The sequence below is a fragment of the Rhinatrema bivittatum genome, chromosome 9 (assembly GCF_901001135.1).
Source record: "Rhinatrema bivittatum chromosome 9, aRhiBiv1.1, whole genome shotgun sequence".
Classification (NCBI taxonomy): Eukaryota; Metazoa; Chordata; class Amphibia; order Gymnophiona; family Rhinatrematidae; genus Rhinatrema; species Rhinatrema bivittatum.
In genome coordinates, this window is record NC_042623.1 from 3,625,246 (window position 1) to 3,650,124 (window position 24,879).

The 24,879-nt window shown below is 43.0% G+C and overlaps 1 protein-coding gene across 1 annotated transcript in view; it reads right to left on the reverse strand.

Moving 5' to 3' along the window:
• Positions 1 to 24,079, reverse strand: part of PCLO (piccolo presynaptic cytomatrix protein) — a 351,707-nt gene extending 327,628 nt beyond the window's left edge. Inside the window, exon 1 of the mRNA XM_029615912.1 lies at positions 20,028 to 24,079. Coding sequence (XP_029471772.1) covers positions 20,028 to 22,025 — 1,998 coding nt within the window. The 5' untranslated portion in view covers positions 22,026 to 24,079. The remainder of the gene's footprint in view (positions 1 to 20,027) is intronic.
• Between the last annotated feature and the right edge of the window lie 800 nt (positions 24,080 to 24,879).

A 24,879-nucleotide genomic window follows, 5' to 3' on the forward strand; every position in this document is an offset into this window, starting at 1 on the left:
CAGAGAATCAGTCCGAGGAAATGAGGAGCAGACAAGGGAACACGCAGGGACAGGAACCAGGAAATGACAGGAAGAGAAGACGGGAACAGGAACCAGGAATGAGCAACTAGAACACGAGCAATCGTGGAAACTTGTTGCCAAGGCAGGGAACAAGTTGCTGGGCCCTGCCTTTTATACAGAGGCCCAGTGATGTCATCATCCGGAGCTGCGGGCTACCTTCCCGCCGCGGCCCCTTTAAAAAAGTGCAAGTTGCGCACACGTACGCCTAAGCCAGAGCCTGGAGGAAGTAGGGCGGCGGCGTCACTCCATAGCCTGCGCGGGGAGGCCCGCCGGTTGCCAGGAAGAACCGCGCAGGAGTCAGAAGCGGAAGAGGTGGCTGCAGGCACTCAGGGACGGAGGCAGCTGCCCACTGCCACGAGTGAAGGTGAACCGGAGCTGGCAGCTGAGCTCCTGGGGTGAGTAGGCCCGGGCATGGGACTTGCATGGCCGGGACACGTAAGAATTCCTTTTTGACCACGGTGCACTGAGCCAAAGATATTGTCCACAAGTAATCTGAGGTCTTTTTCCTGGGTGGTGATGCCTTACACAGAACCCAGCATTGTGTATCTGTATTTGTGATTGTTTTTCCCTACGTGAATTACTTTGCATTTGTCCACAATAAATTTCATCAGCCATTTAGATGCCCAGTCTGCTGGTCTCACAAGGTCCTTCTGCAATTCCTCACAACCCCCTGTTGCTTTAAGGACTTGAAACTATTTTGTGCCATCTATAAATGTGGTCACCTCACTCATTATTCCCTACACCAGATCATTTATGAATCTGATAAATAGCACAGGTCCAACTACAGACCCTTGGTGCACTTCATGAATAACCTTCCTCCATTTGAAAAACTGATCATTTAGTTAGTAACCAATCCAAAAAAGGACATGGCCTCCAATCCTATGACTTTCAAGTCTCCCAGCCACAAGACTGTTGCAACAATAACTGAGCTATGTGTGAAAGAGAAACAAACACAGAAACACTATGGCAAACACATAGCATACAACCCATCCTATCCACCTTCACATTCCCACCACTCTCCCAGAGGTACCATGTTTCTTGAATCCAGATACAGTCCTTGACCCCACAAGCACCACTGGAAGGCTGTTCCATGAATCCTTCTCTGTAGTTCCTTACAGTATTAGAATTGCGCGATCGCGTACTTTTGTTCTCGCACCAGGCGCGAACAAAAGTACGCTGGATTTTATAAGATACGCGCGTAGCCACGCGTATCTTATAAAATCCGGGGTCGGCGCGCGCAAGGGGGTGCACATTTGTGCAACCTGCACGCGCCAAGCCCAGCACGCGCTGCCTGTTCCCTCCGAGGCCGCTCCGATTTTGGAGCGGCCTCGGAGGGAACTTTCCTTCACCCTCCCCCCACCTTCCCCTCCCTTCCCCTACCTAACCCACCCCCCCCGGCCCTATCTAAACCCCCCCTTACCTTTGTTGGCAGATTTACGCCTGCTAAAAGCAGACTTAAATCTGCGAGCGCCAGCGGGCTGCTGGCGCGCCATCACCCGACCCGGGGGCTGGTCCTGAGGCCTCGACCACGCCCCCGGCCCGGCGCCACGCCCCCGGGCCCACCCCCGAAATGCCGAGGCACGCCCCCGAAACGCCGCGTCGTTTCGGGAACGCCCCCTCCCCGCCCCTTTTACGAAGCCCCGGGACTTGCACGCGTCCTGGGGCTCTGCACGCGCCGGCGGCCTATGCAAAATAGGCGTGCGCAGGGCATTTAAAATCCGCCCCTTTGTTTGCAATTTTATATGACTCTAATTCTTTGTCTGCTTAAGTCTTATGTCAAATTATTCTTTGCAACTGTGTGGTTTTTTAATTCAATTTTATTTAAATTATTTATTTTATTTCATTGTAGCCCCTGAAGCAGCCCCCCAATGGGCGAAACTCAGGCCTAGAGTCGGGCAATCATTTAATTAATAAACAGATCTTTAAGGACTTTCGGCTATTCCTTGCTTTTTTAGACCGTCTTCCTCTTTGTTTCTTGGTATCAAGGTTCTTGGCTGAGTTTGGCTCAGAGCTTCTTGTTCCTGGTTCTTCGTCCCGCTCTGCTTCCCTGCTCCGTGGATTGACTCTTGGCTTCTGACTTCAGGACTGGCATTCATGTTTCCCTGGCTTGATCCTGGTTCGGCTAGCGACCCTTCTCCTGACTTCTCCTGACTTGGCTTCGGACCCTTCTCCTGTTTTGATCCTGGCCTGGACTTCGACCCTTCTTGTATACCGAACCCTCGGACCGGCTTTGGACTATTCTGTGACTCCGTCCTCAAGACTTCTACGACCTGCTGGAGGCGCCAGCCGTCTGGAACCCACGACCCCAGGAGGTTCCTGCATCCAGACCCTTCTTCAGTATTCAAGGGAGTCTCCTATGTCCCAGCGGCCGGGTCCCTAGGGGCTTCTCCTGGGGGGAGCTCGAGCTTCCAGGGCGAAGTCTTTATTCTACAGCTACAGCATTTGGCCTTGCCCTTCGACGGTAGAGACCTAAGGGGATCATTTCCTTTTAGGTAGGGCTGACTCTACCTTGGAACAGGGGTCCACCTTCGGATTCATAACAGATTGTTTCTAGCTAATAGAATCTTATTTCTTTGTTAATCATTTTTCTTTATTTCTGTGCAAAGTCTATACTTTGTAATTATTTGAGAAAATCTAATAAATAAATAAATAAAAGCAAATCACTATTAGCAATGTCCTACAACAATCCAGACACAGCAGAAATGCTTTTTAATAAATCGTGTATTGGCAGGAGCTCTATTAAATATACGTTTTTGGTAAGTCAGAACAGAAAAATGAGAACTGAAAGGCAGATGTGCTACCTTATCATCTGGGCACTAAATCTGTCCTTGTGTGCATTCAAAGCCCATGTTGGCTAATGCAATGGGTGTAATTCAAATCATGGGGGTGCACGCTAAAAGCTTTCTTTTTTTTAAATTTTTTTTATAAAGATGGGTTCTTTATCTTTCTGCTGTTTTATTTTATTTCCTTTCCCATTTTTCAAACTCATCAACTGCCAGTATTGCACCTTGGAATGTTTTCGTGTGGGCTGAAGTCAGTGGGCGGTAATAACGGGATGCCAGCCTCCTGCCCGCAATGGACACCCCACAGAACATTTTTCAGTTCAGGCCCCAGCAGGGCAGGAACCGTGGGGGTTTGCTCCTGACCCCTGAGATAGAGAGGATTCTGGAGCATGAGGCAAGTTCAAGGAGGACTTTTTTGTATGTTTTTGCGTGCATTTAATCAGCGTATGGGGAAGGGAGTTGTAAACAGGAAAAACAATGAATGAAAATGTCATTTGGTTTTCTATGAAGGCACATTTCTAACAGCTGAAAAATACACGTACAGATGACTTTTTAACTGCAGAAATCCTTTGAAAATTGCTCCATAGATGAGAAACTCACTGTGCAGAAGTCATGCATTATCTCTGTTTATAAACAACAAGACAGGATGTGTACAAGGGAATTGTCAGAGCTCATGTGGCACTTGCGTATCCATGGATATTCTGAATGCATGGACCTGCAAGCCTAATTTTCAAAGGGAAATTCCCTGTTATGAAAAGATTTCCCCCGATCTAGGAATAGGAAGGCTCATCTGTATACGACTCCCAGCAGCCCCAGCAGAGGATTCCAAAGGACCCCGTAAGCCTCTGGGATTCAGGCTCCATAACCCCCACACTCCTTCCAACAAGCGAGGACTGAAAGGTTTCATACACTAACAGATACGTATTTCGATGATAAGGCATGCAAGCAGGTAGCTGTACACTGAATAATCATTTTATTTATTTAAAAATAATGTATAAACTGCTTTCCCAGCTAGCATTAGTCGTCCAAAGATGGTGTACAACAGTAGGCACACATCCCAATAAAACAAACAAAAATCATGGTGTCTTGGAGGTCACTAACACACAAATATAAAATAAACCAATAGACTGAAAGGGCTTTAGATTAGTTTAAATGTCCCTCATCCTTTAGAAATTCCAGATCATTAACAACTCATAGGAAGTGCGTAATTAGGGCTCCTACTGGATTCTACATTAATGCTGAAACCTCATTTTCGGAAAGTGGCAAGGGTTGTGTTTTACAAACTGACCGGGTTGTTCATCAAAATATGTTAGGGCCCGAACACGCATTAAATGGCTCTAACATGTATTATAAATAGCACAGCGCACATTAGTATGTAAATTTTACATTTACTATTCAAGTGGGAGGAGTTTGGGAGGAGTTAATGGAAATGAGGGTCTGCTAGTGTGGAATGCGATTGAGAAACACACAGTATCATGGGATTTAACGTCCGAAATAACCACTTTTTTCTTTGTGTTGTCCCTGCGTTACTGGGGTGAAAATGTTTTTACTAGAGATGTGAATCGGAACCGGAATCAGTTCCGATTCCGGATTCGGGGACTATCGTGAAATTTTGTTTGTGCGGTCCGATCGGGTTTTTTTTTTATCGGCTGCGCCCGAGCCAATAAACAAAAAACCCACCCCGACCCTTTAAAACACATCCTTTAGCTTCCCTCCCCCCTCAAAAAAACTTTTTTAAAGTACCTGGTGGTCCAGTGGGGGTCCCGGGAGCGATCTCCCGCTCTCGGGCCGTCGGCTGCCACTAATCAAAATGGCGCCGATGGCCCTTTGCCCTTACCATGTGACAGGGTATCAGAAAAACGATTCACATCCCTAGTTTTTACCGCACAGCTGCTATCGTGTGGAAAGAGAAAGAGAACTTTAATAGGGCGAATAGGACTTTCTATATAAGTAGCACTGTAGATGGGCACATACAAAGCAGGGTGGGTTTAGATAAAGGTATAACAAAGAGGAGCTGCATTCAAGAAATCATTGATTCAATTGCTCTGTGTATGTAACACCACCCCCCAAACCCACCCTGAACTAAATGTGCCCATCTATGCTACTATTTATATAGAGGGTCCTATTCACCCTATTAAAGTGCTCTCTTGATCACTCCACTCCGCATTAATGGCTGCAGCTCCACAATAAAATATAATATTGTACTGTGCATTGCAATATTTGTCTATGCAATGCAGTAACTCTACAATTTGCCTAACCACACCCATTTTTTTAAATCACAAGTGCTATTTCTGCTATTATTTATAGCATTTTGATGGATCTAGGGGTGAAATTGTTAAAACCATGGAGAGCTGTACTCCCTGTAAGCTTGTTCTGAACTGTTACAGTGTTTGATATGAGGACATATTGATTACTAAACAATGAGGGACAGTAACCGTACAATGAGCACACGCCCCCATATACGCACATATGTGGGCACACGTCCATATATGTATGGATTTTATATCACCCATACAAGTACAGGTGCATTATACACAATACAGCTATGTGTGCTCCTAAATTTAAGCAGCTATATGAGGAAAAGGTTTTCACGTTTTTTCCTTAGGACTTCTTGGCTTTCTTCACAAGCATATGAGCGCATTTTATCTCACGCGCGTATCAAGAACGTTCTTAGTTTTACCAATTATTCCACCAGTTTACCCAGTCTCTCTCTAGGTCATCACGACTCCCCCTGGGTACTCAGCCTACTTTACCCGGACCTCTCACCCTGTCAGTATTTGGCTATTTTAAAGCCTCTCCTGGCATAGCTTCCCTCAGGGGGCTGCATCCTGGGGCCTGGTTAGAATCACCTGCACTTCCTGAAGCAGGCAGCCAGCACTTCCAAGGTCATCTCTGCTCAGCACCAGGTCTCCTGCCAAGCTCCTGCCTGTAGTGCTAGGGCTTTGTGTTCCTGTCGTGTGCCAGTCTTCCCATCAAGTCCTGCCCTTCTGCCTCATCTGTGTCTCCCTGGTCTTCGTCTCCTTGGATTTGTTTTTCTGTTTCTGACCTTGGACTGGACATGGCCGTGCCATCTTAAAAAATGGTGCGGGCCATCCATTGCTCCTACCATGTGATAGGGGCCAGCCAATGGCACTGAGAGCCCCTGTCAGATGGATAAGGGCAAAGGGCCATTTTGATTACTGGCAGCCGATGGCCCTAGAGCGGGAAATCGCTCCCGCTGGACCACCAGGTAACTTTAGAAATGTTTTGGAGGGGGGGGGGGGAGGGTCGGGAGGATGGGGGATTGTAAATAATTAGATCTAAAGGGTCGAGTGGGTTTGAGTTTTTTTTTTTTTTTTCTGTATGCCCTTTCTTCTCCCCCTCAAAACAATAAGAAAATTGCATGAAAATTGTGTGGGGTTTTCCTATCATTTTCGGGGACCCCTGATACATGAAGGTTTAGAAAATATCTTACGATATTTTCATCCATCAAAAAACCGATGCCCATTCCTATAAAATAGCAGTGGGGGTGTATTACCATCCACCTGGCCAGAATGAGCTACAGACAATGAAATGCTAAAAGAAATTAGGGAAGCTAACAAAATCAGCAGCACAGTAATAATAGGTGATTTCAATTACCCCAGTACTAACTGAGTGAATGTTACATCAGGACATGCGAGAGAAGTCAAGTTCCTGGATGAAATAAATGACTGCTTCATGGAGCAGCTCGTACAAGAACCAAGAAGAGAGGAGCTTAACGGAACACATGATTTGGTGTGAGGAGCAATGGTGTTGGGGCCACTTGGCAATAGTAATCATAACATGATCAAATCTGACTTGATAACGGGAGGGAGGACAATAAGGAAATCTACTGTTATAGCATTTAACTTTCAAAAGGGAAACCATGATAAAATGAGGAAAATGCTTATGTTTTTGAAAATACACACACCAATAATGATCTCACTTTGAAAATATAGGTGTGTGACCATGTGCTTATACCTGTGCTATGAAGGTCATTCATATTCTTTGATGTAGATGAGCCTTTGGTCACACACCTATATTTTCAGAGTGAGATCATTATTGGTGTTTGTTTGTGTTATTCTTACACTCTGGGGTTTCATAGTGTTGAGTATGATTTTAAATTAGCATGCACTCGCATATGTGATGTTTGATGTATGCAAGTGCAAATTTGTACACATGCAACATTTGAAAATTCACCTTTTTATGTCTATTTGAAAGAGGCAGGCTTTCCCAGGGCTGGAGTTGGGGCAGGGAAAGCATTTGCTTGCATACTTTTGATTTTCGAATGTATGGGCATATATGTACATGTGCACATTTACGCCTGCTCCCATGTATGCCCACTAATTTTGAAAGTGCGTGCATCTGCTTTGAAAATTACAGCTTTCTACACACTGACTTCTCCCCTGCACAGGCTGCTACAAAATTACCCTCTTTAAGGAGAATTTTACAAGCCTGGCATGCACTGAAATTAGGGGCTACAAAAAGAAGCCAGGTTTGCGCGCACCGACCATATTTTACAAAGCACTCATGCATGCACGTAAATGTCGCAACGCACACATCTCAAACGTTTCCAAAAAGAGGCAGGCATGGGCGTGGCCTGGGGGGGGTGTGTGCACATAAATACGCACCGAGGTCCCCCGCCACATAACTTCACTTCAGCTGGGAATGACATGCAGGTTATAAAATAAAAGCATCGCGTCATTTCTCAGGAGTTTAAAGGGTCTGGGGTAACTGGGGGAGTGAACCTAGTTCTTAACTGGGAGAGCTGGTGGAGGAACTGGTAAACTGGGAATGATGTAGGCGCCCACCAATTTTAAAATCCCCCACCTTACAAGGTAGAAGAGGGATTTGCGTGCTTACGCACACGGACACTTAAAATTAGGTGCACATGTCTGCTCGGTCAGGCTGTTTTATAACACGTAACATACATGTGCACAAGTTACAAACTACCGGCATCTCTGGGTGAGGGCTGATGCAAGTTACCACCCCTAGAAGGAGGAATAGCCTAGTGGTCAGAGCAGTGGCTATGGACCAGGGTTTGAGTTCCGCTGTCGCTCCTTGTGACCTTGGACAAGTCACTTTACCCTCCATTGCCTCAGGTACAAACTTATTGTAAGCCCTCTGGGGATAGGGAAATACCCTCAGTACCTGAAAGTAAACTGATGTGATATCTCAGATTGAATGTCGGTATATAAAAAAAAAAAACCATGGCTCTAGCACTAAACTTTCCAAAGGGAAAAATAGTTAGAAAAAAATTGAAAGATACAGCTACAAAGGTTAAGATGTACAACAGGACACTGCTAAAAAAAAAAATACCACCTTAGAAGCGCAGTCCAGACGTATTCCATGCATTAAGGAAAGTGGATGGAAGGCCACAAATTGCTGATGAGGTGAAAGAGGCTATTTTAGAGCCAGGACTGCAGCAAGAAGAAGCTTAAGAGCAGCGCTGCTGGAAGGCTTGAGGTTGGCGTTCCAGGAGGTCCCAAGGAAGGCCCTGTAGGGTGTCCAAACACTGAAAAGAGCCATGGAGAGGGCAACACAGACTGCCCAGAAGGGGGCAGTACCAAGTGTCTTGTGAGAGGCAGTTTTGAGAAGCCTGAGAGAGGCGCTGCCAAGGGGCTGCAGAGGCACTGCGGTCCCTAGTGAGAGGGAAATCAGAGAAGCCAGATGGAGGCACTGTCATCAAAAGCCAAGAAAGAGGAGCCACAGTCAGGCCTGCAAAAAGGATCATGGAGACCCCAGCAAGAGGAGCTGCTGAAGAGCCAATGTGTGCAATTGCGCTGGAGTCACCAAAGGGTGCTGGTCATGACAGTGCAGAGGAGGCACCACAAGTCCCATAGCCAGTCCAAGAAGTCCCACTAGGGTGGAAGTGGAACCCGGGGCTACAGATGGGACTCAGATGTGGGTGTACACTGGGTGAGGGCTCCAATGGGTGGTACTAATAATGTTGCCTGGGCTGATCCTAAGGTGAGTCTTATCCTAGAGCTCTGACCCCCAAACCTAGCTGGTGGGAGGCCAGCTGAAGGGGAGTGGGGTGTGTGGTACTTCCCTGGATGGGATCCGGGGGAAGTAGTGATGCTGGAACCAATGGGTTTAAGCTGAGGGGGGGGGGGGTACTTATTGGAGTGACCCTGTTTTCCCCTTTGTTGCATGTGCAGGACCAGGTTAGATGCCTGGTCCACCTAAAATCCCACAGAGGAAGATAGCTCATTGAGTGGGACCCTACTGGGGCAGGGAGAAGCCTGAGGTTGGGACCAGCTGGGGAACATAAGAGTGTAAGTCCAGCTGGGTTCAGGAGGCCCCGTGTCTCCAGGAGAGGCAGCTCCTGTAAATTTATGCTGACCCTAAGCCCAGGGAGTGGGACGTGCACTGCAAAGGTAGGCACTTTGCAGTGCCACCCCTCCACCAATTTGATCCATCCTATCATTTCGATATAATTTGTGCCCTGGTTTCTCAGTGTCCTATTGGTTATCCTCCTTCCACCAGGTCTCGGAGATGCCAATTATGGGGTAGATTTTCAAAACTGCACGCGGGCGTACATGTGCGTGCCTTACCCGGCACGATCACATGTATGCCCGATTTTATAACTTGCTTGCGCAAGTTATAAAATCGGGGGTCAGCACGCGCAAGGGGGTGCACACTAGTGTACCTTGTGCGCACCGATGCCCGCGGGCTTCCCCCGTTCCCTTCCCCCTAACCTAACCTTCCCACCTCTTCCCAAACTTCCCCCCCCCAGCCCTCCTCTAACCCCCCCCCCCCCAAAATTGTTTTTATCTAACCTTTTGCACCTGCCAGCAGCCTTCTGGCAATGGCCGCTGTGTCGGAGGCCTCTGGCCCCACCCCCACCCCATCCCCTATTGTGCTGAAGTGGTAACCTGAATCAAGTTGTATCTGCATTAGGAAAGGCTGGAGCCCGTGTGGCTTTGTGCCTCCAGCCTGGGAAATAGTGCTTGGTTTCCCACAATGGATGAAGGGAGCAAAATAATGTCATGTAAAGTTCAAACTTTGCTGTGGTTATAGAAAATCTTTTAATTAATCCAGTTTAGGTATATAGTTAGTATCTGTCCAAAACTGAGTGCTATTGTTTGATTATTAAATACCCACACAGTTTCTTAAGAGTCTTTTTCTTATCATAATGTAAAGGAATATTTAAAAATATCAATCTACAAAATATCCATAGTTTTAGAATATGATTACACTGGGGAACAATTTTTAACAGAATTCCTGTTCAGTTCGATTTTTCAGCTGCTTTCAAAACTGCAGTTAGTTTTCTTCCATCACATCAAGTGTTTTCTCTACAGCCTATCTTAGGCCTGGATTTATCAAAATGCACTAAATATCGCATGCGATAGGAAAAGGGGCATATTTTATGGTATTAGGCTGTTTATTGCAAAGTGCACTATCTTAGTGCTTTGCATAGGTATTACCGCAAACTGCGATAACTTTTTTGCACTAAGTGCCAGAATTGCTGTAATTCCTATCTATGACCACTGGGGGGGGGGGGGGGGAGAGAGAGAGAGAGATTAGCCATAACGCACCAACACTAGATAGGTATTTATATCTCTATGGGAGGCCCACCTAGTAACTCGAAGTGAGGTTTAGGTATTAGTGTGAGACGTATGAACAGAACAGTGCACTCTTGTGAAGATTTGATGACCTTTGGAGTGAAGAATTCACCCAAAGATGAGATTTGTGCAATGTTCTCTCAACCTAGCTTGATGTTACCCATATAGCACTTTGATAAATAACCCCCTTAATGTGACCACTCTAGGCTGGTTTAAGCCTGGATCGAGGGAAGCACTACTGCTCTCCTATTGGCTGAGAGCAAACCTCCCTCGAGTGGGGAGGGGTGGGGGTCACGACCTTGGAGACTAGTGACAGGTTCATACTTGTCTAGTCTATTCAGTTACACATGAGACAGTGTGGTGAGAGGTTGTGTGCCGCTTTATATAGTGAATCGTTTTCCGAAGTGTAGTCCGTGTTCTTGTCTGTATACAAGGAGTTAGCAGAATCTATTTTTTTATTTACATACGTACTCATTTCCTTTCCTTCAGATCATGTCTGCCTCTGCTATTTCTCGTCGTAAGTGCCTAAACAACCCTGGTTCGTTTTGTTATATCTGTGGCAGTTTTACCATTCCCAGTCAAAGAACAAACATCAGCGAATTTGTCAGGCAAGCCTATTTTGCATATTTTAAAGCAAAACTTGGTGATCAAGATAAGTCTTGGGCCCCTCACAAAGTGTGCAAGCAGTGTGTCAAGAGTTTACGGATGTGGATGAAGGGAACACGTGATAAATTGCCATTGATATACCTATGGTTTTGCGAGAGCCCAGAGATCATTCAAGTGACTGTTACTTTTGTATAGTGAAAACGTCAGGATATAACAAGAAAAATAAATGTAAAATAGAGTATCCTAGTCTACCATGAGGCCCAATGCCTCATTCAGCTGAAATCCCAGTGCCAGTTTTCATTGAACTACCCTCTTTTGAAAAACAGGAGTATGGTTTAGAACTAAGTGACAGCAACAATGAAGATTTTGAAATTGAAGATGACTCAGTTCATAAAGGATTTGATCAACATGAGTTGAATGATTTGGCATGAGATTTGGGACTATCCAAAAAAGGCTTCAGAACTCCTAGCATCAAGACTGCACGAGAAAAACTTGCTTGAAAAAGGAGCGCAGGTATCCTACTTTCGATCAAGAGAAAGTGCATTTCTGCAGTACTTTCGAAGTAACGGTGGCTTTGTTTATTGCCATAACATACATGGTTTAATGGAGGAATTGGGAATTGCAAACTATATTGCAACTGAATGGCGAGTGTTCATCGATAGCTCAAAGCGGAGCTTGAAGTGTGTCCTCCTCCACAATGGCAATTTATTTGGTGCAGTCCCAATTGGCCATTCAGTTTGTTTTCGTGAAAACTATGAAGACATAAAGAGAGTCATCTGTTGCAATATCACAAGCACAATTGGAACATCTGTGTTGACCTTAAAATGGTCTGCTTCCTTCTTGGTCAGTAACGCAGATATACCAAGTATCCCTGTTTTCTGTGTATGTAGGACAGTAGAGCTCATGAGAAGCAATGGATGCAGTCGAATTGGCCTCCAAGATCTGACCTCAAACCTTGTGATCCAAACATTCTACATGAGCCACTTGTTGACAGAAAGAACATTATATTCCCACCTCTGCACATAAAACTGGGTCTCATGAAGCAATTTGTTAAAGCTTTGCCAAATGAAGGAGACTGCTTCAAGTATCTCATTTTGGCATTTCCTAGCCTGTTGTTTGAAAAGATAAAGGCCGGTGTGTCTGACAGTCCACAGATTCGGCAGCTCATTAAAGATGAACATTTCATCAGGACAATGTCAGAACTCCAAAAGAATGCTTGGTTGTCATTCAAAAAACTTGTCAAGGACTTTCTTGGAAATACACGAGCACAGAATTACACTGAAATTGTCCAGAAACTCTTGGAAAGCTTTAAAATGCTTCGTTGCAAAATGAGCATCAAGGTGCATTTTCTGCATAGCCATCTTGCTGACTTCCCGAAAAACCTTGGTGCAGTCAGTGATGAGCAAGGTGAACGATTTCATCAAGATTTGAAGGTCAAGGAGGCACGGTATCAGGGTAGATGGGATGTACATAGTGGATAACACATTGAAATCATCGGTTCAGTGTGCTGCGGCAGTCAAAAAAGCAAACAGTATGTTGGGAATTATTAGAAAGGGAATGGTGAATAAAACGGAAAACGTCAAAACGCCTCTGTATCACTCCATGGTGAGACAGCACCTTGAATACTGTGTGTAATTCTGGTTGCCGCATCTCAAAAAAGATATAGTTGCGATGGAGAAAGTACAGAGAAGGGTGATCAAAATGATAACGGGAATGGAACAGCTCCCCTATGAGGAAAGACTAAAGAGGTTAGGACTTTTCAGCTTGGAGAAGAGACGGCTGAGGAGGGATATGATAGAGGTGTTTAAAATCATGAGAGGTCTAGAACAGGTTAATGTGAATCAGTTATTTACTCTTTCAGTTAATAGAAAGACTATAGGGAACTCCATGAAGTTAGCATGTGGCACATTTAAAACGAATCATAAAAAGTTATTTTTCACTCAATGTACAATTAAACTCTGGAATTTGTTGCCAGAGGATGTGGTTAGTGCAGTTAGTGTAGCTGTGTTTAAAAAAGTATTGGATAAGTTCTTGGAGAAGTCCATTACCTGCTATTAATTAAGTTGACTTAAAAAATAGCCACTGCTATTACTAGTAACAGTAGCATGGAATAGACTTAGTTTTTGGGTATTTGCCAGGTTCTTATGGCCTGGGTTGGCCACTGTTGGAAACAGGATGCTGGCTTGATGGACCCTTGGTCTGACCAGTATGGCATGTTCTTATGTTCTTACATATGATGGCTTACTATTGTTGGAGCATCAAGTGAGATTGTCCACAGATTGAACACTGCCAGAGAAGCTATAAGTGTAAATGTTTACCTTAATATGTATGTTTGGTAGCAGAACTTTACTACTTGTATACAAATAGACTTACAGTAACAATATATAGCCTTTGTATGAATAAAATAACTCTAAATAAACAGTATATTCAGGTAATTTTTTCTTTTATTTCCTTTGTATGTTCATTTGATGATTTTGGGACAAAGGGAGGGTATCTTGTACCTTAAAAAGTTGACATGATAGAGAAAAACTGGGGTCATTTTTGGATTCAGATGTCAAAAGTTAGTCAAAAACAAGTGTCAGATCTAACTCAACGAAAATTGTGTTCCCAGTGTTATCATTAATAATTACAGATTCTAGAGTAGAAGGCAATCCTCCAAAATACTCTTTTTTGAAATATAGAACAGTGAATGTAGAAATATATTTAAGAAAGAAACACATTTTTCAACTTTGCCTTAACTCTTGGTCATACGCTCATTTTAAGGCAGTCATTCTCATTCCATGGTATTATGATTATAAACAATAAAGTTGCTTCAGAATAATCTCATCCTTCTATTTGAAAAGTAAAAAAATTGTTTATTCTAGAAGATACAAAGGGCCTGATTTTACAATCATAAAACTGGGTTTTAAACGTGTAAATGCACTTTACTCAAGTAAGTGGGCTTCTGAAAAATGCTACACTAGTAGTTACATTTACAGGAGTAACTCCTTTGAAAATTAACTCCATGGTTTAGAGCACCTGAATGTCAATAAATTGCTAATTAATTTCCACCCACGCCTTTACGCAGAATCAGCAGTGGGCTTGTTGTGTTACTTCAATTCAATGTGATGAATTACAGATCAATACACTATATATATATATATTTAAAGTGCTACTGCATAGCTCCCATACAATCCTTTTGTTAATTAACTAGACAGCTGGGGAAGAGGTAGCCAGTTTTCTTTGTTCTACAAAATTTTTTAATTGGTCAGGTATAAAGAAAATGTATAAGATGCTTTTCTGATATCCTGGTATGAACGCCTTTTTGCCTGCTGATTTGGTACTGTGCACTAACTTGTATATAGTTTCTGTTATAGTTCAATCCCATAGCATATACCCATAGCATTTACTTATTGATGTTTGTATTTCTTGTAAGGGCTCCTCCCAAATATTATTTATATGTTGCCTAGTTTACTATGTTATCTGTTATTTGTAAGGGCTCTGCCCAATGGTTTACTATGTTATCTGTTATTTGTAAGGGCTCTGTTATTTGTAAGGGCTCTGCCCAACGTTTTTTGTTCACCGTAAACCGATGCGATGTGCGAATGGTCATCGGTATAAAAGAAACTTTAAATAAATAAATAAATACATAAATAAGAAATTTTGTTTCTTAATTAAACATATGAAAAGCGAAGGGTAAAAGTATAAGCCAATGTAATTACTTCTTGACGGTATGTTAAAAAACCTTTCCATCTTACTTGTGTGGATACTACTAAATCTGGGAATATCTTAACTATTTTCTCATAATACTTAATGGGATGTTTATTGAAATATTTTTCATTATTTGATTCAAATCATTTAAACAGGAAAAAGTAACTAATAAAGTATCCCATTCAATTACTTGAGCAGTAGAATCTTCTAAAAAGTTTATAAGATCTCCATGAAATGTCATTTCTGATCTATTATTTAAGTTTAAATTTTTGGGTTTAGGTAAGAAATAACAATGGTTTACTACTGGAGAATCTCCTTGAGTAAAGCCAAGCTTTTCCAATAGAAATTTTTTAATAGTAATTAAAGGTGTTTCCCCAACTAATCTGGGGAAATTAAGAAATCTTAAATTGAAGCGCTTGGCTTTATTTTCAAGGGACTCTATTCTTCTAACATAAGAACATAAGAACATGCCATACTGGGTCAGATCAAGGGTCCATCAAGCCCAGCATCCTGTTTCCAACAGTGGCCAATGCAGGTCACAAGAACCTGGCAATTACCCAAAAACTAAGTCTATTCCATGTTACCGTTGCTAGTAATAGTAGTGGCTATTTTCTAAGTCAACTTAATTAATAGCAGGTAATGGACTTCTCCTCCAAGAACGTATCCAATCCTTTTTTAAACACAGCTATCCTAACTGCACTAACCACATCCTATGGCAACAAATTCCAGAGTTTAAGTGTGCGTTGAGTGAAAAATAACTTTCTCCGATTAGTTTTAAATGTGCCCCATGCTAACTTCATGGAGTGCCCCCTAGTCTTTCTATTATTCGAAAGAGTAAATAACCGATTCACATCTTCACGTTCTAGACCTCTCATGATTTTAAACACCTCTATCATATCCCCCCTCAGTCGTCTCTTCTCCAAGCTGAAAAGTCCTAACCTCTTTAATCTTTCCTCATAGGGGAGCTGTTCCATTCCCCTTATCATTTTGGTAGCCCTTCTCTGAACCTTCTCCATCGCAATTATATCTTTTTTGAGATACCGCGACCAGAACTGTACACAGTATTCAAGGTGGGGTCTCACCATGGAGCGATACAGAGGCATTATGACATTTTCTGTTTTATTCACCATTCCCTTTCTAATAATTCCCAACATTCTTTTTCTATCCTTTACCATTGACACCTTAAATTCTTGAGACTTTTTCTCACATTCTTCAAGATTTTTAATTCTACCCACAGAGTCTTTGATTTGCTTTTGTGTAGAAAGAAAATCTTGTTGATATCTAGCATTTACTAAATCTAGTTTCCTTTCCAAACCTTTAATATTATCCCACATTCCAGCCATCATTTCCCTCAGATTGTCTAGTGTTACCACAGCAAGGCGTTCTAAGGTTCCCACATCCTTGCTGCCAGTAAGATGTTCCTCCTCCTTACTAGGAAGAGTCAATGACTCCAGTCCTCCTCCCTGCTTATCTGGAATCAAGCCTAAGGCAGCAATGGCTGCTTCTTCTTCCGGTCTCTCATCTCGGGATTGAAAACTCCCGGCTCGAGACCAGAAGAGATGACTTCCACCGAAGCACCTCCTAAGGTTCCTTCGCCACTTCTCTGCGCTAGTGGTAGCCCGATGTTAGGACTAAGGAAGCCTCCTCTGCCAGCACGGGCTGTCCTCCCAAACTGCCCAGCACATCAGAGTCCTCGGTACCCAGATTCCTTTGTATGGATGAGAGCATAAAGTGGCTTATCTCCTGTTGAACAGGTGAAGGTAATGGCAGGGAAGGATAGACTCTCACCTTCCCTTTTCATTTTGCAAGCATATCAATACTAGCAATTAATTAAATTTGCCTAGACAATGGGGATGAGTCTACACTAGTGCCAAACTATGACAATATTTTGCCTTACCATGTCTCAGCTCAAAGAAATATTCTGAATAGTCCACTTAAGAAGTTAAAGTCCTTGCAAAATTGGGCAGAGTCCGGGCGATTCCGGGCAAAGCCGCGCGCCCCTTAGGCACGTGCGACTGGCAGCGTGCCGGTGTCTGCTGCGTGCAGGCCGATTATAAGGGCAAACTTCCGGGTCCCGCCTCCAGGTCCTGCCCCCTCGACATCGGCAATCACAGCTGCTACTAGTTACCATCGGGGCAAGCAGGATAACTCACAGGGTACCTTGAAGGGGTGAGTTATCCTGCTTGCCCCTGTATTCAGCTGTATGCAGCTGTATTCAGGTTAGGAAAAACTTTAAAGGTCCTTCTCCGCAAGCAAGTAAAGTGCTATCTTTTCACTGGACAGCTATATTAAGAGTTGAATTTTCAAAGCCATTTATTTGCATAAAACAGAGGTACATGTGAAAATGGCATTACAAAATTATCCAGGATTTGTATGAGCAAAATCTGTTGTCCTGCCTACTTTTACACTCTCAAAGCAAAGATGTTCTGGGGGAGTGAAGCAGAGATGGAGTCGGCATTCACGCACATGCTATTAATTTAAAATGCATGAACAGGCACAAGTTATGCATTGCTCTGAAAATTCTTGCAACTTATGAGCCTACTGCTGCATAATTTATCAGCAATGCTACACAATTTTCAAAGGGACTTCTGCAGGTGAAGTACAGCTTTATCCCGACAAGTGGCCCTTTAGAAAATCTCACACACACACACACACATACACACACAGTCACACACTCACGCATTCCAGGGGGTGGAGTCTGGGCAGGGTTTGGTCTTATATGCATACTGGTTGATTTTAAAAAGTGGGAAGATAACTTTCAAACAACTGCGTGTGCCAGTACATACATATATATTTGTCTGTCTGTAAATTTACTATAGTATTTTATGACACACATGTACGGACATGTTATAAAATGCACATATCTCTACTCTGCAACATATGTGCATTCGTAGCATTATGAGCGAATACATGCAATACATTGAAACCATTTATATTGATGGTCTGAACCTGCATACTTTATCCACCTATTTTAAAAATATACATGCGTATGTTTTACACGTGCATATAAAATAGGACTTACCTGCAGAAGTCCTAATTTAGGCACATAAGTTGGAATATTATGTAACATGCAGCAAATATGCAGATAAGTTACACCACTTTTAAAAGCGGACTTACAAGCAAAAGTCCTCTCTGAAAATGATTCCGGCAAAACGAAACAAACAGAATTCCTCCTGCTATGTGGTACATGTATTTCTAACGAGAATTTACAGACACATGCTTTTTAAAATCAGCCCCTATCTCACCGAGCAAATTAGCTGAATAAACTGGCATGTGACTGAACACATTTATCCGGCTAACTTTAGACTTGTTCAATAGCAGACCTAACTTAGCCAGATAAGGATGACTATCAGCACTTATCTGGCTAAGGATCTGATTCACTTGCAGGCAGTGGTCCACGCGTGAGCAAAAATATAGAGGTAGAGAAGAGGCAGGACATGGCGCCAAGACTTACATGTGTAAGTTTGGAGAGAGAGAGTATCTGACACTCTATGTATCTCCCATTGTAAGAGGGGTACTTTCAACTCAGCGTGGGGTTTGGGGAGGGGGGTGGGGGCTGATACATTGGTCTTCCTGGAGCAGAAGAGTCTGTAGACCCTTGTAACACCCTCCCCCCAAAGCCCACCCTGAGCTGAAAGTGCCCCTCTTACAGTGGGAGATATACAGACTGTCACATTCTCTCTCTCATGGTGGCTTGTGAGAGTACACACATATGCGTGGCAGGAATATTTTAAGTGATGCGCATGTACTTGCACGCACAATATAAAATTAAGTGTATTTTATGGGTGCACACACGCTCCTGTAAGGGTTTTTCCCATAGACAGAGAATGAATCTGGCCCTAAGTTAGTTGGACAAGTGGCTCCACCCCAGAATGCCCAAGCCTCACCCCCAACTTAACCGGATAAATAGTTATCCAGCTAAATGACAGAATAGTGAATCGGTGCTAAGTGGTACTGACTATCGAACTCAAAAAGTATGCATGAAGTGTTAATCATGTGTAGGCTCCACCCCTCGAATGCAAGCGTATACAATGTGTATATGTGCAATTTTCTAAAAAGCACTACTGCACCTGTACAGCTCCCTTTGAAAAGTATCACCTGTTTAATGACTTATTTCATGCATAGAAAACAGAAGATTCTGCTTGAATCTAGAACAGAAAAAGTAGAAATACCTAATCCTTTTGAAGAAGAAACTTCCCTGAGCAGCTTTCTTTCTCTAGAAAATTTAGTACGTGATAGAAAACGTTTTGGGTCCATATTCAGTAAGTCGCTTAGTGGACAAGTTATCTGGCTGAAGTCATCCAGATAACTTGTCTCATATATTCAGCGGGATAAACGTCTCGCTAAACAAACCAGCCTAAAGCTATCTGGCTACGTATAACTGAGTAACAGAAAAACCTAACCAGTTAAGATTTGTTATCAGGCCTGACGTGCCTGGATTTCTTTAAAAAATATCTGTCATTACCCAACATTCGTAAACGTACCTTGAAGATAACGCTGCTGAGTCAGAGCAGTGCTGGAGGCGCCGGGAGTCGGGCTCCCGGATCAGACAGACAAGCTACTGGCCAGGATGGCGAGGGGCGGCCGATCAGTGCTTCACAAAGAGGACCGAGGCCCAGCATACGATGCTCGGCATGTCGTCAAGCTTGAAAAAGGTTTGGTGAGAGAAGGATTCGGGGTAGGAGATGATGCCCTGGCAAGGCTTTAGCATCATGCTTTGTGAGGAGTGGGGAGAGAAGAGATTGGGCGCCCTCTGTTTTGTTGGGCTATGACAGCGATACGCAGCGTGTTATCCAGCCACACAAGGCCAGAAGCAGGTCTAGAATTATCTGGCTAATCTAGCTGGAAATACCCGAGATTTGGCTATGTTAGCTGGATGTCTCAGCCCTTCCCTGGACACCGCCAAAACGCCGCATTTTTATCTGGCTAAATTATAGCCATATAACTAGTACCCGGCTATAACTTAGACAGATAAGTGGCTGAATATGCCATATTTGCTATTTAGATAGATACCTTTGAGTTATCCATCTAAGTAGCTTTTAAATATGAACCTCAATATATAATGGTAGCTAGGAAAAAATGAGACATAATTTGATATAGCAATATGCGAGTGCATTTTTTGTTGAGATAAGGAAAAAAAAAGGTCCAGCAGGTACATTACTGTGTATTAAAACAGTTCATGGGAACCAATTACAGGATAGCAAATGCCTAGCATATCTGTAATAGTAAAATTGCTTTGGCAATTATTTCGATCCCTGTGGGGAAAAGACTTAATTGCGGCCCGACATTAGTCAAACATTTTAATGAAAGAAACAAGCCTTACCATGTAGCGCTCAGAGTACTGAGAATGTGTCTTGGAGCTGTCTTCTGCAGTTGGGCTCAAAGGCTTTGGATCAGACATGGAGCGCTGCACCTTCACTGACTTTGGACTAGGTGGTGGAGCCTGCACAATATCAGAATGCAGAATCTTCTGGGGACTGATATCATCAACAATGCTTTTTTCATATGGAACAAAGGCAGATTCTAAGACTTGGCCTGGAGTAATAGGTGAAATGGGTGAATAAAGAACTTTGGGAGATTTTGGAGGAGATGCAGCTACCTGAAATGAAGTATCTGCTCGCAGATGGGATGAGTAACCTATTTCTAATGGTGTGGGACGCCGCTTGTCCTTTTGTGGAAATATATCCATCAAATACTGGGGACTCTGCGCATCTGAATCTGTTTCTGTTTGACATCCTAAACTTTCTCCCTTGTAAGTTTTTTCTGGAGCAGAAATATGTTTTATTATTTCAATTCTGGCATCCAGTTGGGCCCTTACCGAAGGTGTCCTTATTGTACCCGCGGGTTCTGTTTGCACTGATATCTCCGCCACTGTCTGAACAGCAATGCTGGAAACTTTAGAAGACGGTTTATTCTTGTCAACGTCCATAGCACCACTGCTGTATTTCCCCACACGAGATCTCCTCCTTGATCGAGTTGGAATATCCCATTCATCTTGATCCTCATCGTCAGTCTGAACACTTGTATCAACACTCTTTTTAGTTCTTCTTCTCTTACCTGTGTAGCCTCTTTCTGTGCCATCCTCATCATCAGTTTGTACTCCACTATCTACAATTTTCTTAAATGATCTGGGTTCTTCTTGTATTATCTCATCCAGCTCATCATATTGACCACGTAATCGTGGCATGGAACTTCTCTTTTTCAGTTGTCTATCTTCTCTCACATCTATATCCTTAAGAGACATTTCTGATACAGAGCTCAGCATACCAGGCCTAGAAATATACTGGTTAACACCATCTGACTGAACTGTGTACCATGTCTGATTCTGTGGCATTTCAATGCCCAGTACAACTGAGGCTGTTGTAGTTGCATCATCAGTAGTCCAAAACTGACCAGTCTCTGCTGTAGTGAACTGGCCTTCCAAAATTACCTGGTTTGTAGTTGTTTGGGGAGACATGTTTCCAGAAGGATCATAATTGTACTGATAAACCTGCTGTATCTTTTGCTCATCTAGCTGCTGATGAAGCTGTTGTTGAAGTTGTTGGATTTGCTCCAGATGTATCTGCTGTTGTGCTAAAGTCTCCTGCCTCATCATGAACTGAGCTTGTCTCTCCTCTTCTTGCTGAAGTAAAAGATGCTTTTTCATGGACTGCAACTCCTCAAGCTTTTTTTGCACCATAAGAGTTTCTTGTTCTCTGTATCTTTGAATTTCTTGGCGTTCCCACTCCAGTTCCTCAGCAAATCGCTGCTGTTTACGTTTCTCAAGCTCAAGTAGCTCACGCTGTAAGTGGAGTTGTTGTTGTTTTCCATCTTCAGAAGTCATGATATAAGCAGTTTCATCTTCATCTAGTTCAGAAAAAGCCTCTGAATCTGATGTTGCTACAGCTATCAGGTCATCTTGCTCAGCAGTTACAATTTCCATAGTAAGACTTTGCAAACTTGTGTCCACAATAGTGGTGGCATCATCGTTATCTGCTGAAACTGTTGTCAAGAAGCTGAAGGATCTGGGCAGTGGCTGATTCTGTTGAAGGGGTGATAATGAAGGCACCATAGCACTGGTTTGGAGATTGTCTAAATCCTTGACTGTCGTACTGAAAATGGAACCAGGTTGTGTTGTGATGGCAAATGTTGTGGGGATTGGAGTTGCAACTGAAGAATAAACAACACCATTGGAAGATCTTAAAACACTTCCCACACCATAATGAGTTCCTATAGGTGGAGTCATTCTTGCTTGGGAATATTGGGGTGCACTAATTCCAATGCCAGAAATCACTTGTCGCGTCTCTGGATAAGGACCTGTTGTCTTGCTTGAATAATCCATAACCTCACCTGAAATTACAGGGCAGAATTATAGTCCAGTTTCCACAATTAAGTTGCTTTGTGGATTTTGAAAGTCATTCCATCTTGTTGAATTTAATGGACACAACTGCATGCAAATCTTCAGGTTAATGATTTACTTATATATGAAGCAAAAGCTTTGTTGGAACATGCAGGCACATGCATGAACCTATGTGCAAAACAGATATAAAAGGAGAAATAAAATGCACTTGTACTCCAGAATATTTTCCACAATGTCCAAAAAACAAAAACAAAAATAAGAATAACGGAAGAAAATACAACCAAAATGTCATCCTGAAATGAGATGGGGAACACCAAAACTATATTTCAAAGAAAGGTTTGCTGCCATGTCATACTGACCTGTGGTTACTTTGCCAGATGTTAGATCAACAGCTGCATCAGTACGATAATCAAAACTGTTCCTGCTTTTGTACAGAAAAAGTCCAGCTTCTGCCAAATTGGTGTCCGACATTGAAGGTTTCATACCTCCAATTCCTCTGTAACCATATGGCCCCGATCGATCATATTGATAATGGTCATCTCTGTAACCAAAACGATCTTCAGGTAAAGGAGCTGTAGGCTGCTGTGATGTACAACTCCTTCCAAATGGTAATTTGTAAACTACATCACAGCAAACAGCTCTTCTCCCTGCAGTCAAGTCTACAGGCTTATCGTCATCTTCTATAATTTCAGTAACAATTCCTGCAGTAGCTTTATCAATGGTTGCCATTGTTTTGTGAGATTTGGTTGTGCTAAGGTCCACTGCTCCACTCTCTACTGAGTCCTGGGAAACAGGGGATTCAGTCCACCCATTAGTTACAGCAACAGGATATATGGTGGCAGGTTTTGTTACTGCATGTGTTGGAGTACCCACTGATAAGTTTATGGGTACCTCATCTCTATCTGCAGAAAAAGCCTGGCTGTATGTTACCTGGTATGAAGGCTCAAACTGATTACCAGTGGTTCGCTGTAATGGGGCCTTCACTGCATGCCCCAGATCTACAAGACTTTCTGAATTTGTGGTATAATTTACTGTAGTTGTGCAAGTCATTACTGTTACTGTTTCAGTGACTAGTGCTACAGATGTTGATGCAGTGCTAAGATTTATAATAGCTGGTTGGATAGTAGTTATGTGTCGCCCAGATGCATCACTCGATGTAAATTGCCTTCTAACATCCATCGGAATAGCAGAATGATCCATAGATAAATCCATGCCATTGTCAGTTTCTTTAAGATCCATCTTTGCTAAAGTACATAGATCAATGACATCACCAGATAACTGGATTCTCCCATTTTCCTTGAACTGTGGCTTTCCAACAGTTGCTGTTTCTGCAGTCATAGGTATAGCAGTGTTGCCTGTGTCTATACTAGGCATTTTACTTTTAACCAAAGAAACTGTGGTTTTGGTAACCTCTGTTGTTATAAACTGTGTTAGTGAGCTTGGGGTGGTCACTGTTTCAAAATCAGCTTGTGAGGAAAGAGGAATAGTGGAGATAGTCTTCAAAGCACTTGAAGTATACATGCTCTGACTTGTTATACTCTCAATATCTACAGCTTTAGTGGATGGAGTTACTGAAAATACTGACTCCACAGTTTGTGGGAATTGCTCTTTTAGTGGTGTCCCTAAAGGCCAACAGATAGTGCTGTAAGACGCTGTTGAATCTGTTGGAGTTCCAGGTTCAGATGGCAATGTGATAACCACATAGGTCTCCTCTGATGGTTTCGTTAACCGTGGTGAAGTTTTACTGGAATGTGGAGACAAGGGGGATGCAGGGGATGCTAATTTGCACTCTGTGGCAGACATCAAATTCAAAGTCATGGTTGTAGATAAAGAAAGAGCTGTTGGCTTTGAGTGTATGTCTGCTGGCTTATGTAGAGATACCGGAAGTGGAGGAAGTGATGGTTTAGGAGCAATAGGAGGTTTGCCCCCATCTACAGGCCGGTGACTAAACACCAAACCTGCTGGAATTGATGATGGTTTGGGAGGTACAGGAGGTGGTGCAGTGGTCTGGACTTTTGAAAGAGACATCGCATTGTTTTTCATTAATGTACTAGCTTCTATTGTTGTAACACTAACTGCTGAAGATATCAAAGCTGTAGTTGATGGGGTCTTAACAATTGGCTTCTTTTGTTGATAAATGGTTCGTTTTACTGGAGGTAATGGTGGAGGGGGAGGGGGTGGAGGTAGTGGTGGTGGTGGAGGAGGGGGCGGGGGAGATGATTGAACAGATGAATCCAAAGAGGAGCTTTTAAATATGTAAGTACTCTGGATGAAACAGAGGGAACTGGAGAAGGAACAGATGGTTCCTGAAATGTAATGGGCATAACTGCTGCAACACCTGTTCTAGACAGAGGCGGTATGGTAGATGCTGGCTCTGTGACAAGAATAGCTGTTGTGTATGCAGGAGTTTGGTCATATATATCAGCTGATGAGACTGAAATCAATTGTTTACTTGCAACTTCCTTAACCTTTGGGATAGTAGAAACTCCAGCAGTAGTCATGTCACCCATGGTTATATTCATTACCAGTTCAGAAGCAGCAACATGAGCACGCTCTGAAATATCGTCAAGTTCTGTTTTTTCTTTCTCTAGTCTAGCTTTTGTAACATCAGGGACAGAAATTATCACATGGTCCTCAGACTTTGATTGTGTGGCTGTAAATAGATTTTCCATGGTGCCGTAGTAACAAAGCTAACATACTTTCTTTAGAAAGGATGCCTTCTTTACTCTGAGTAACTAAAGTTATTTTTTCAGCATCGACAAATGTTGATGGAACTTCTTCTGGCACAGTAGTCACTATGGTAGTAGTATGATGTAAAATAGGTCCCAGAGGGATA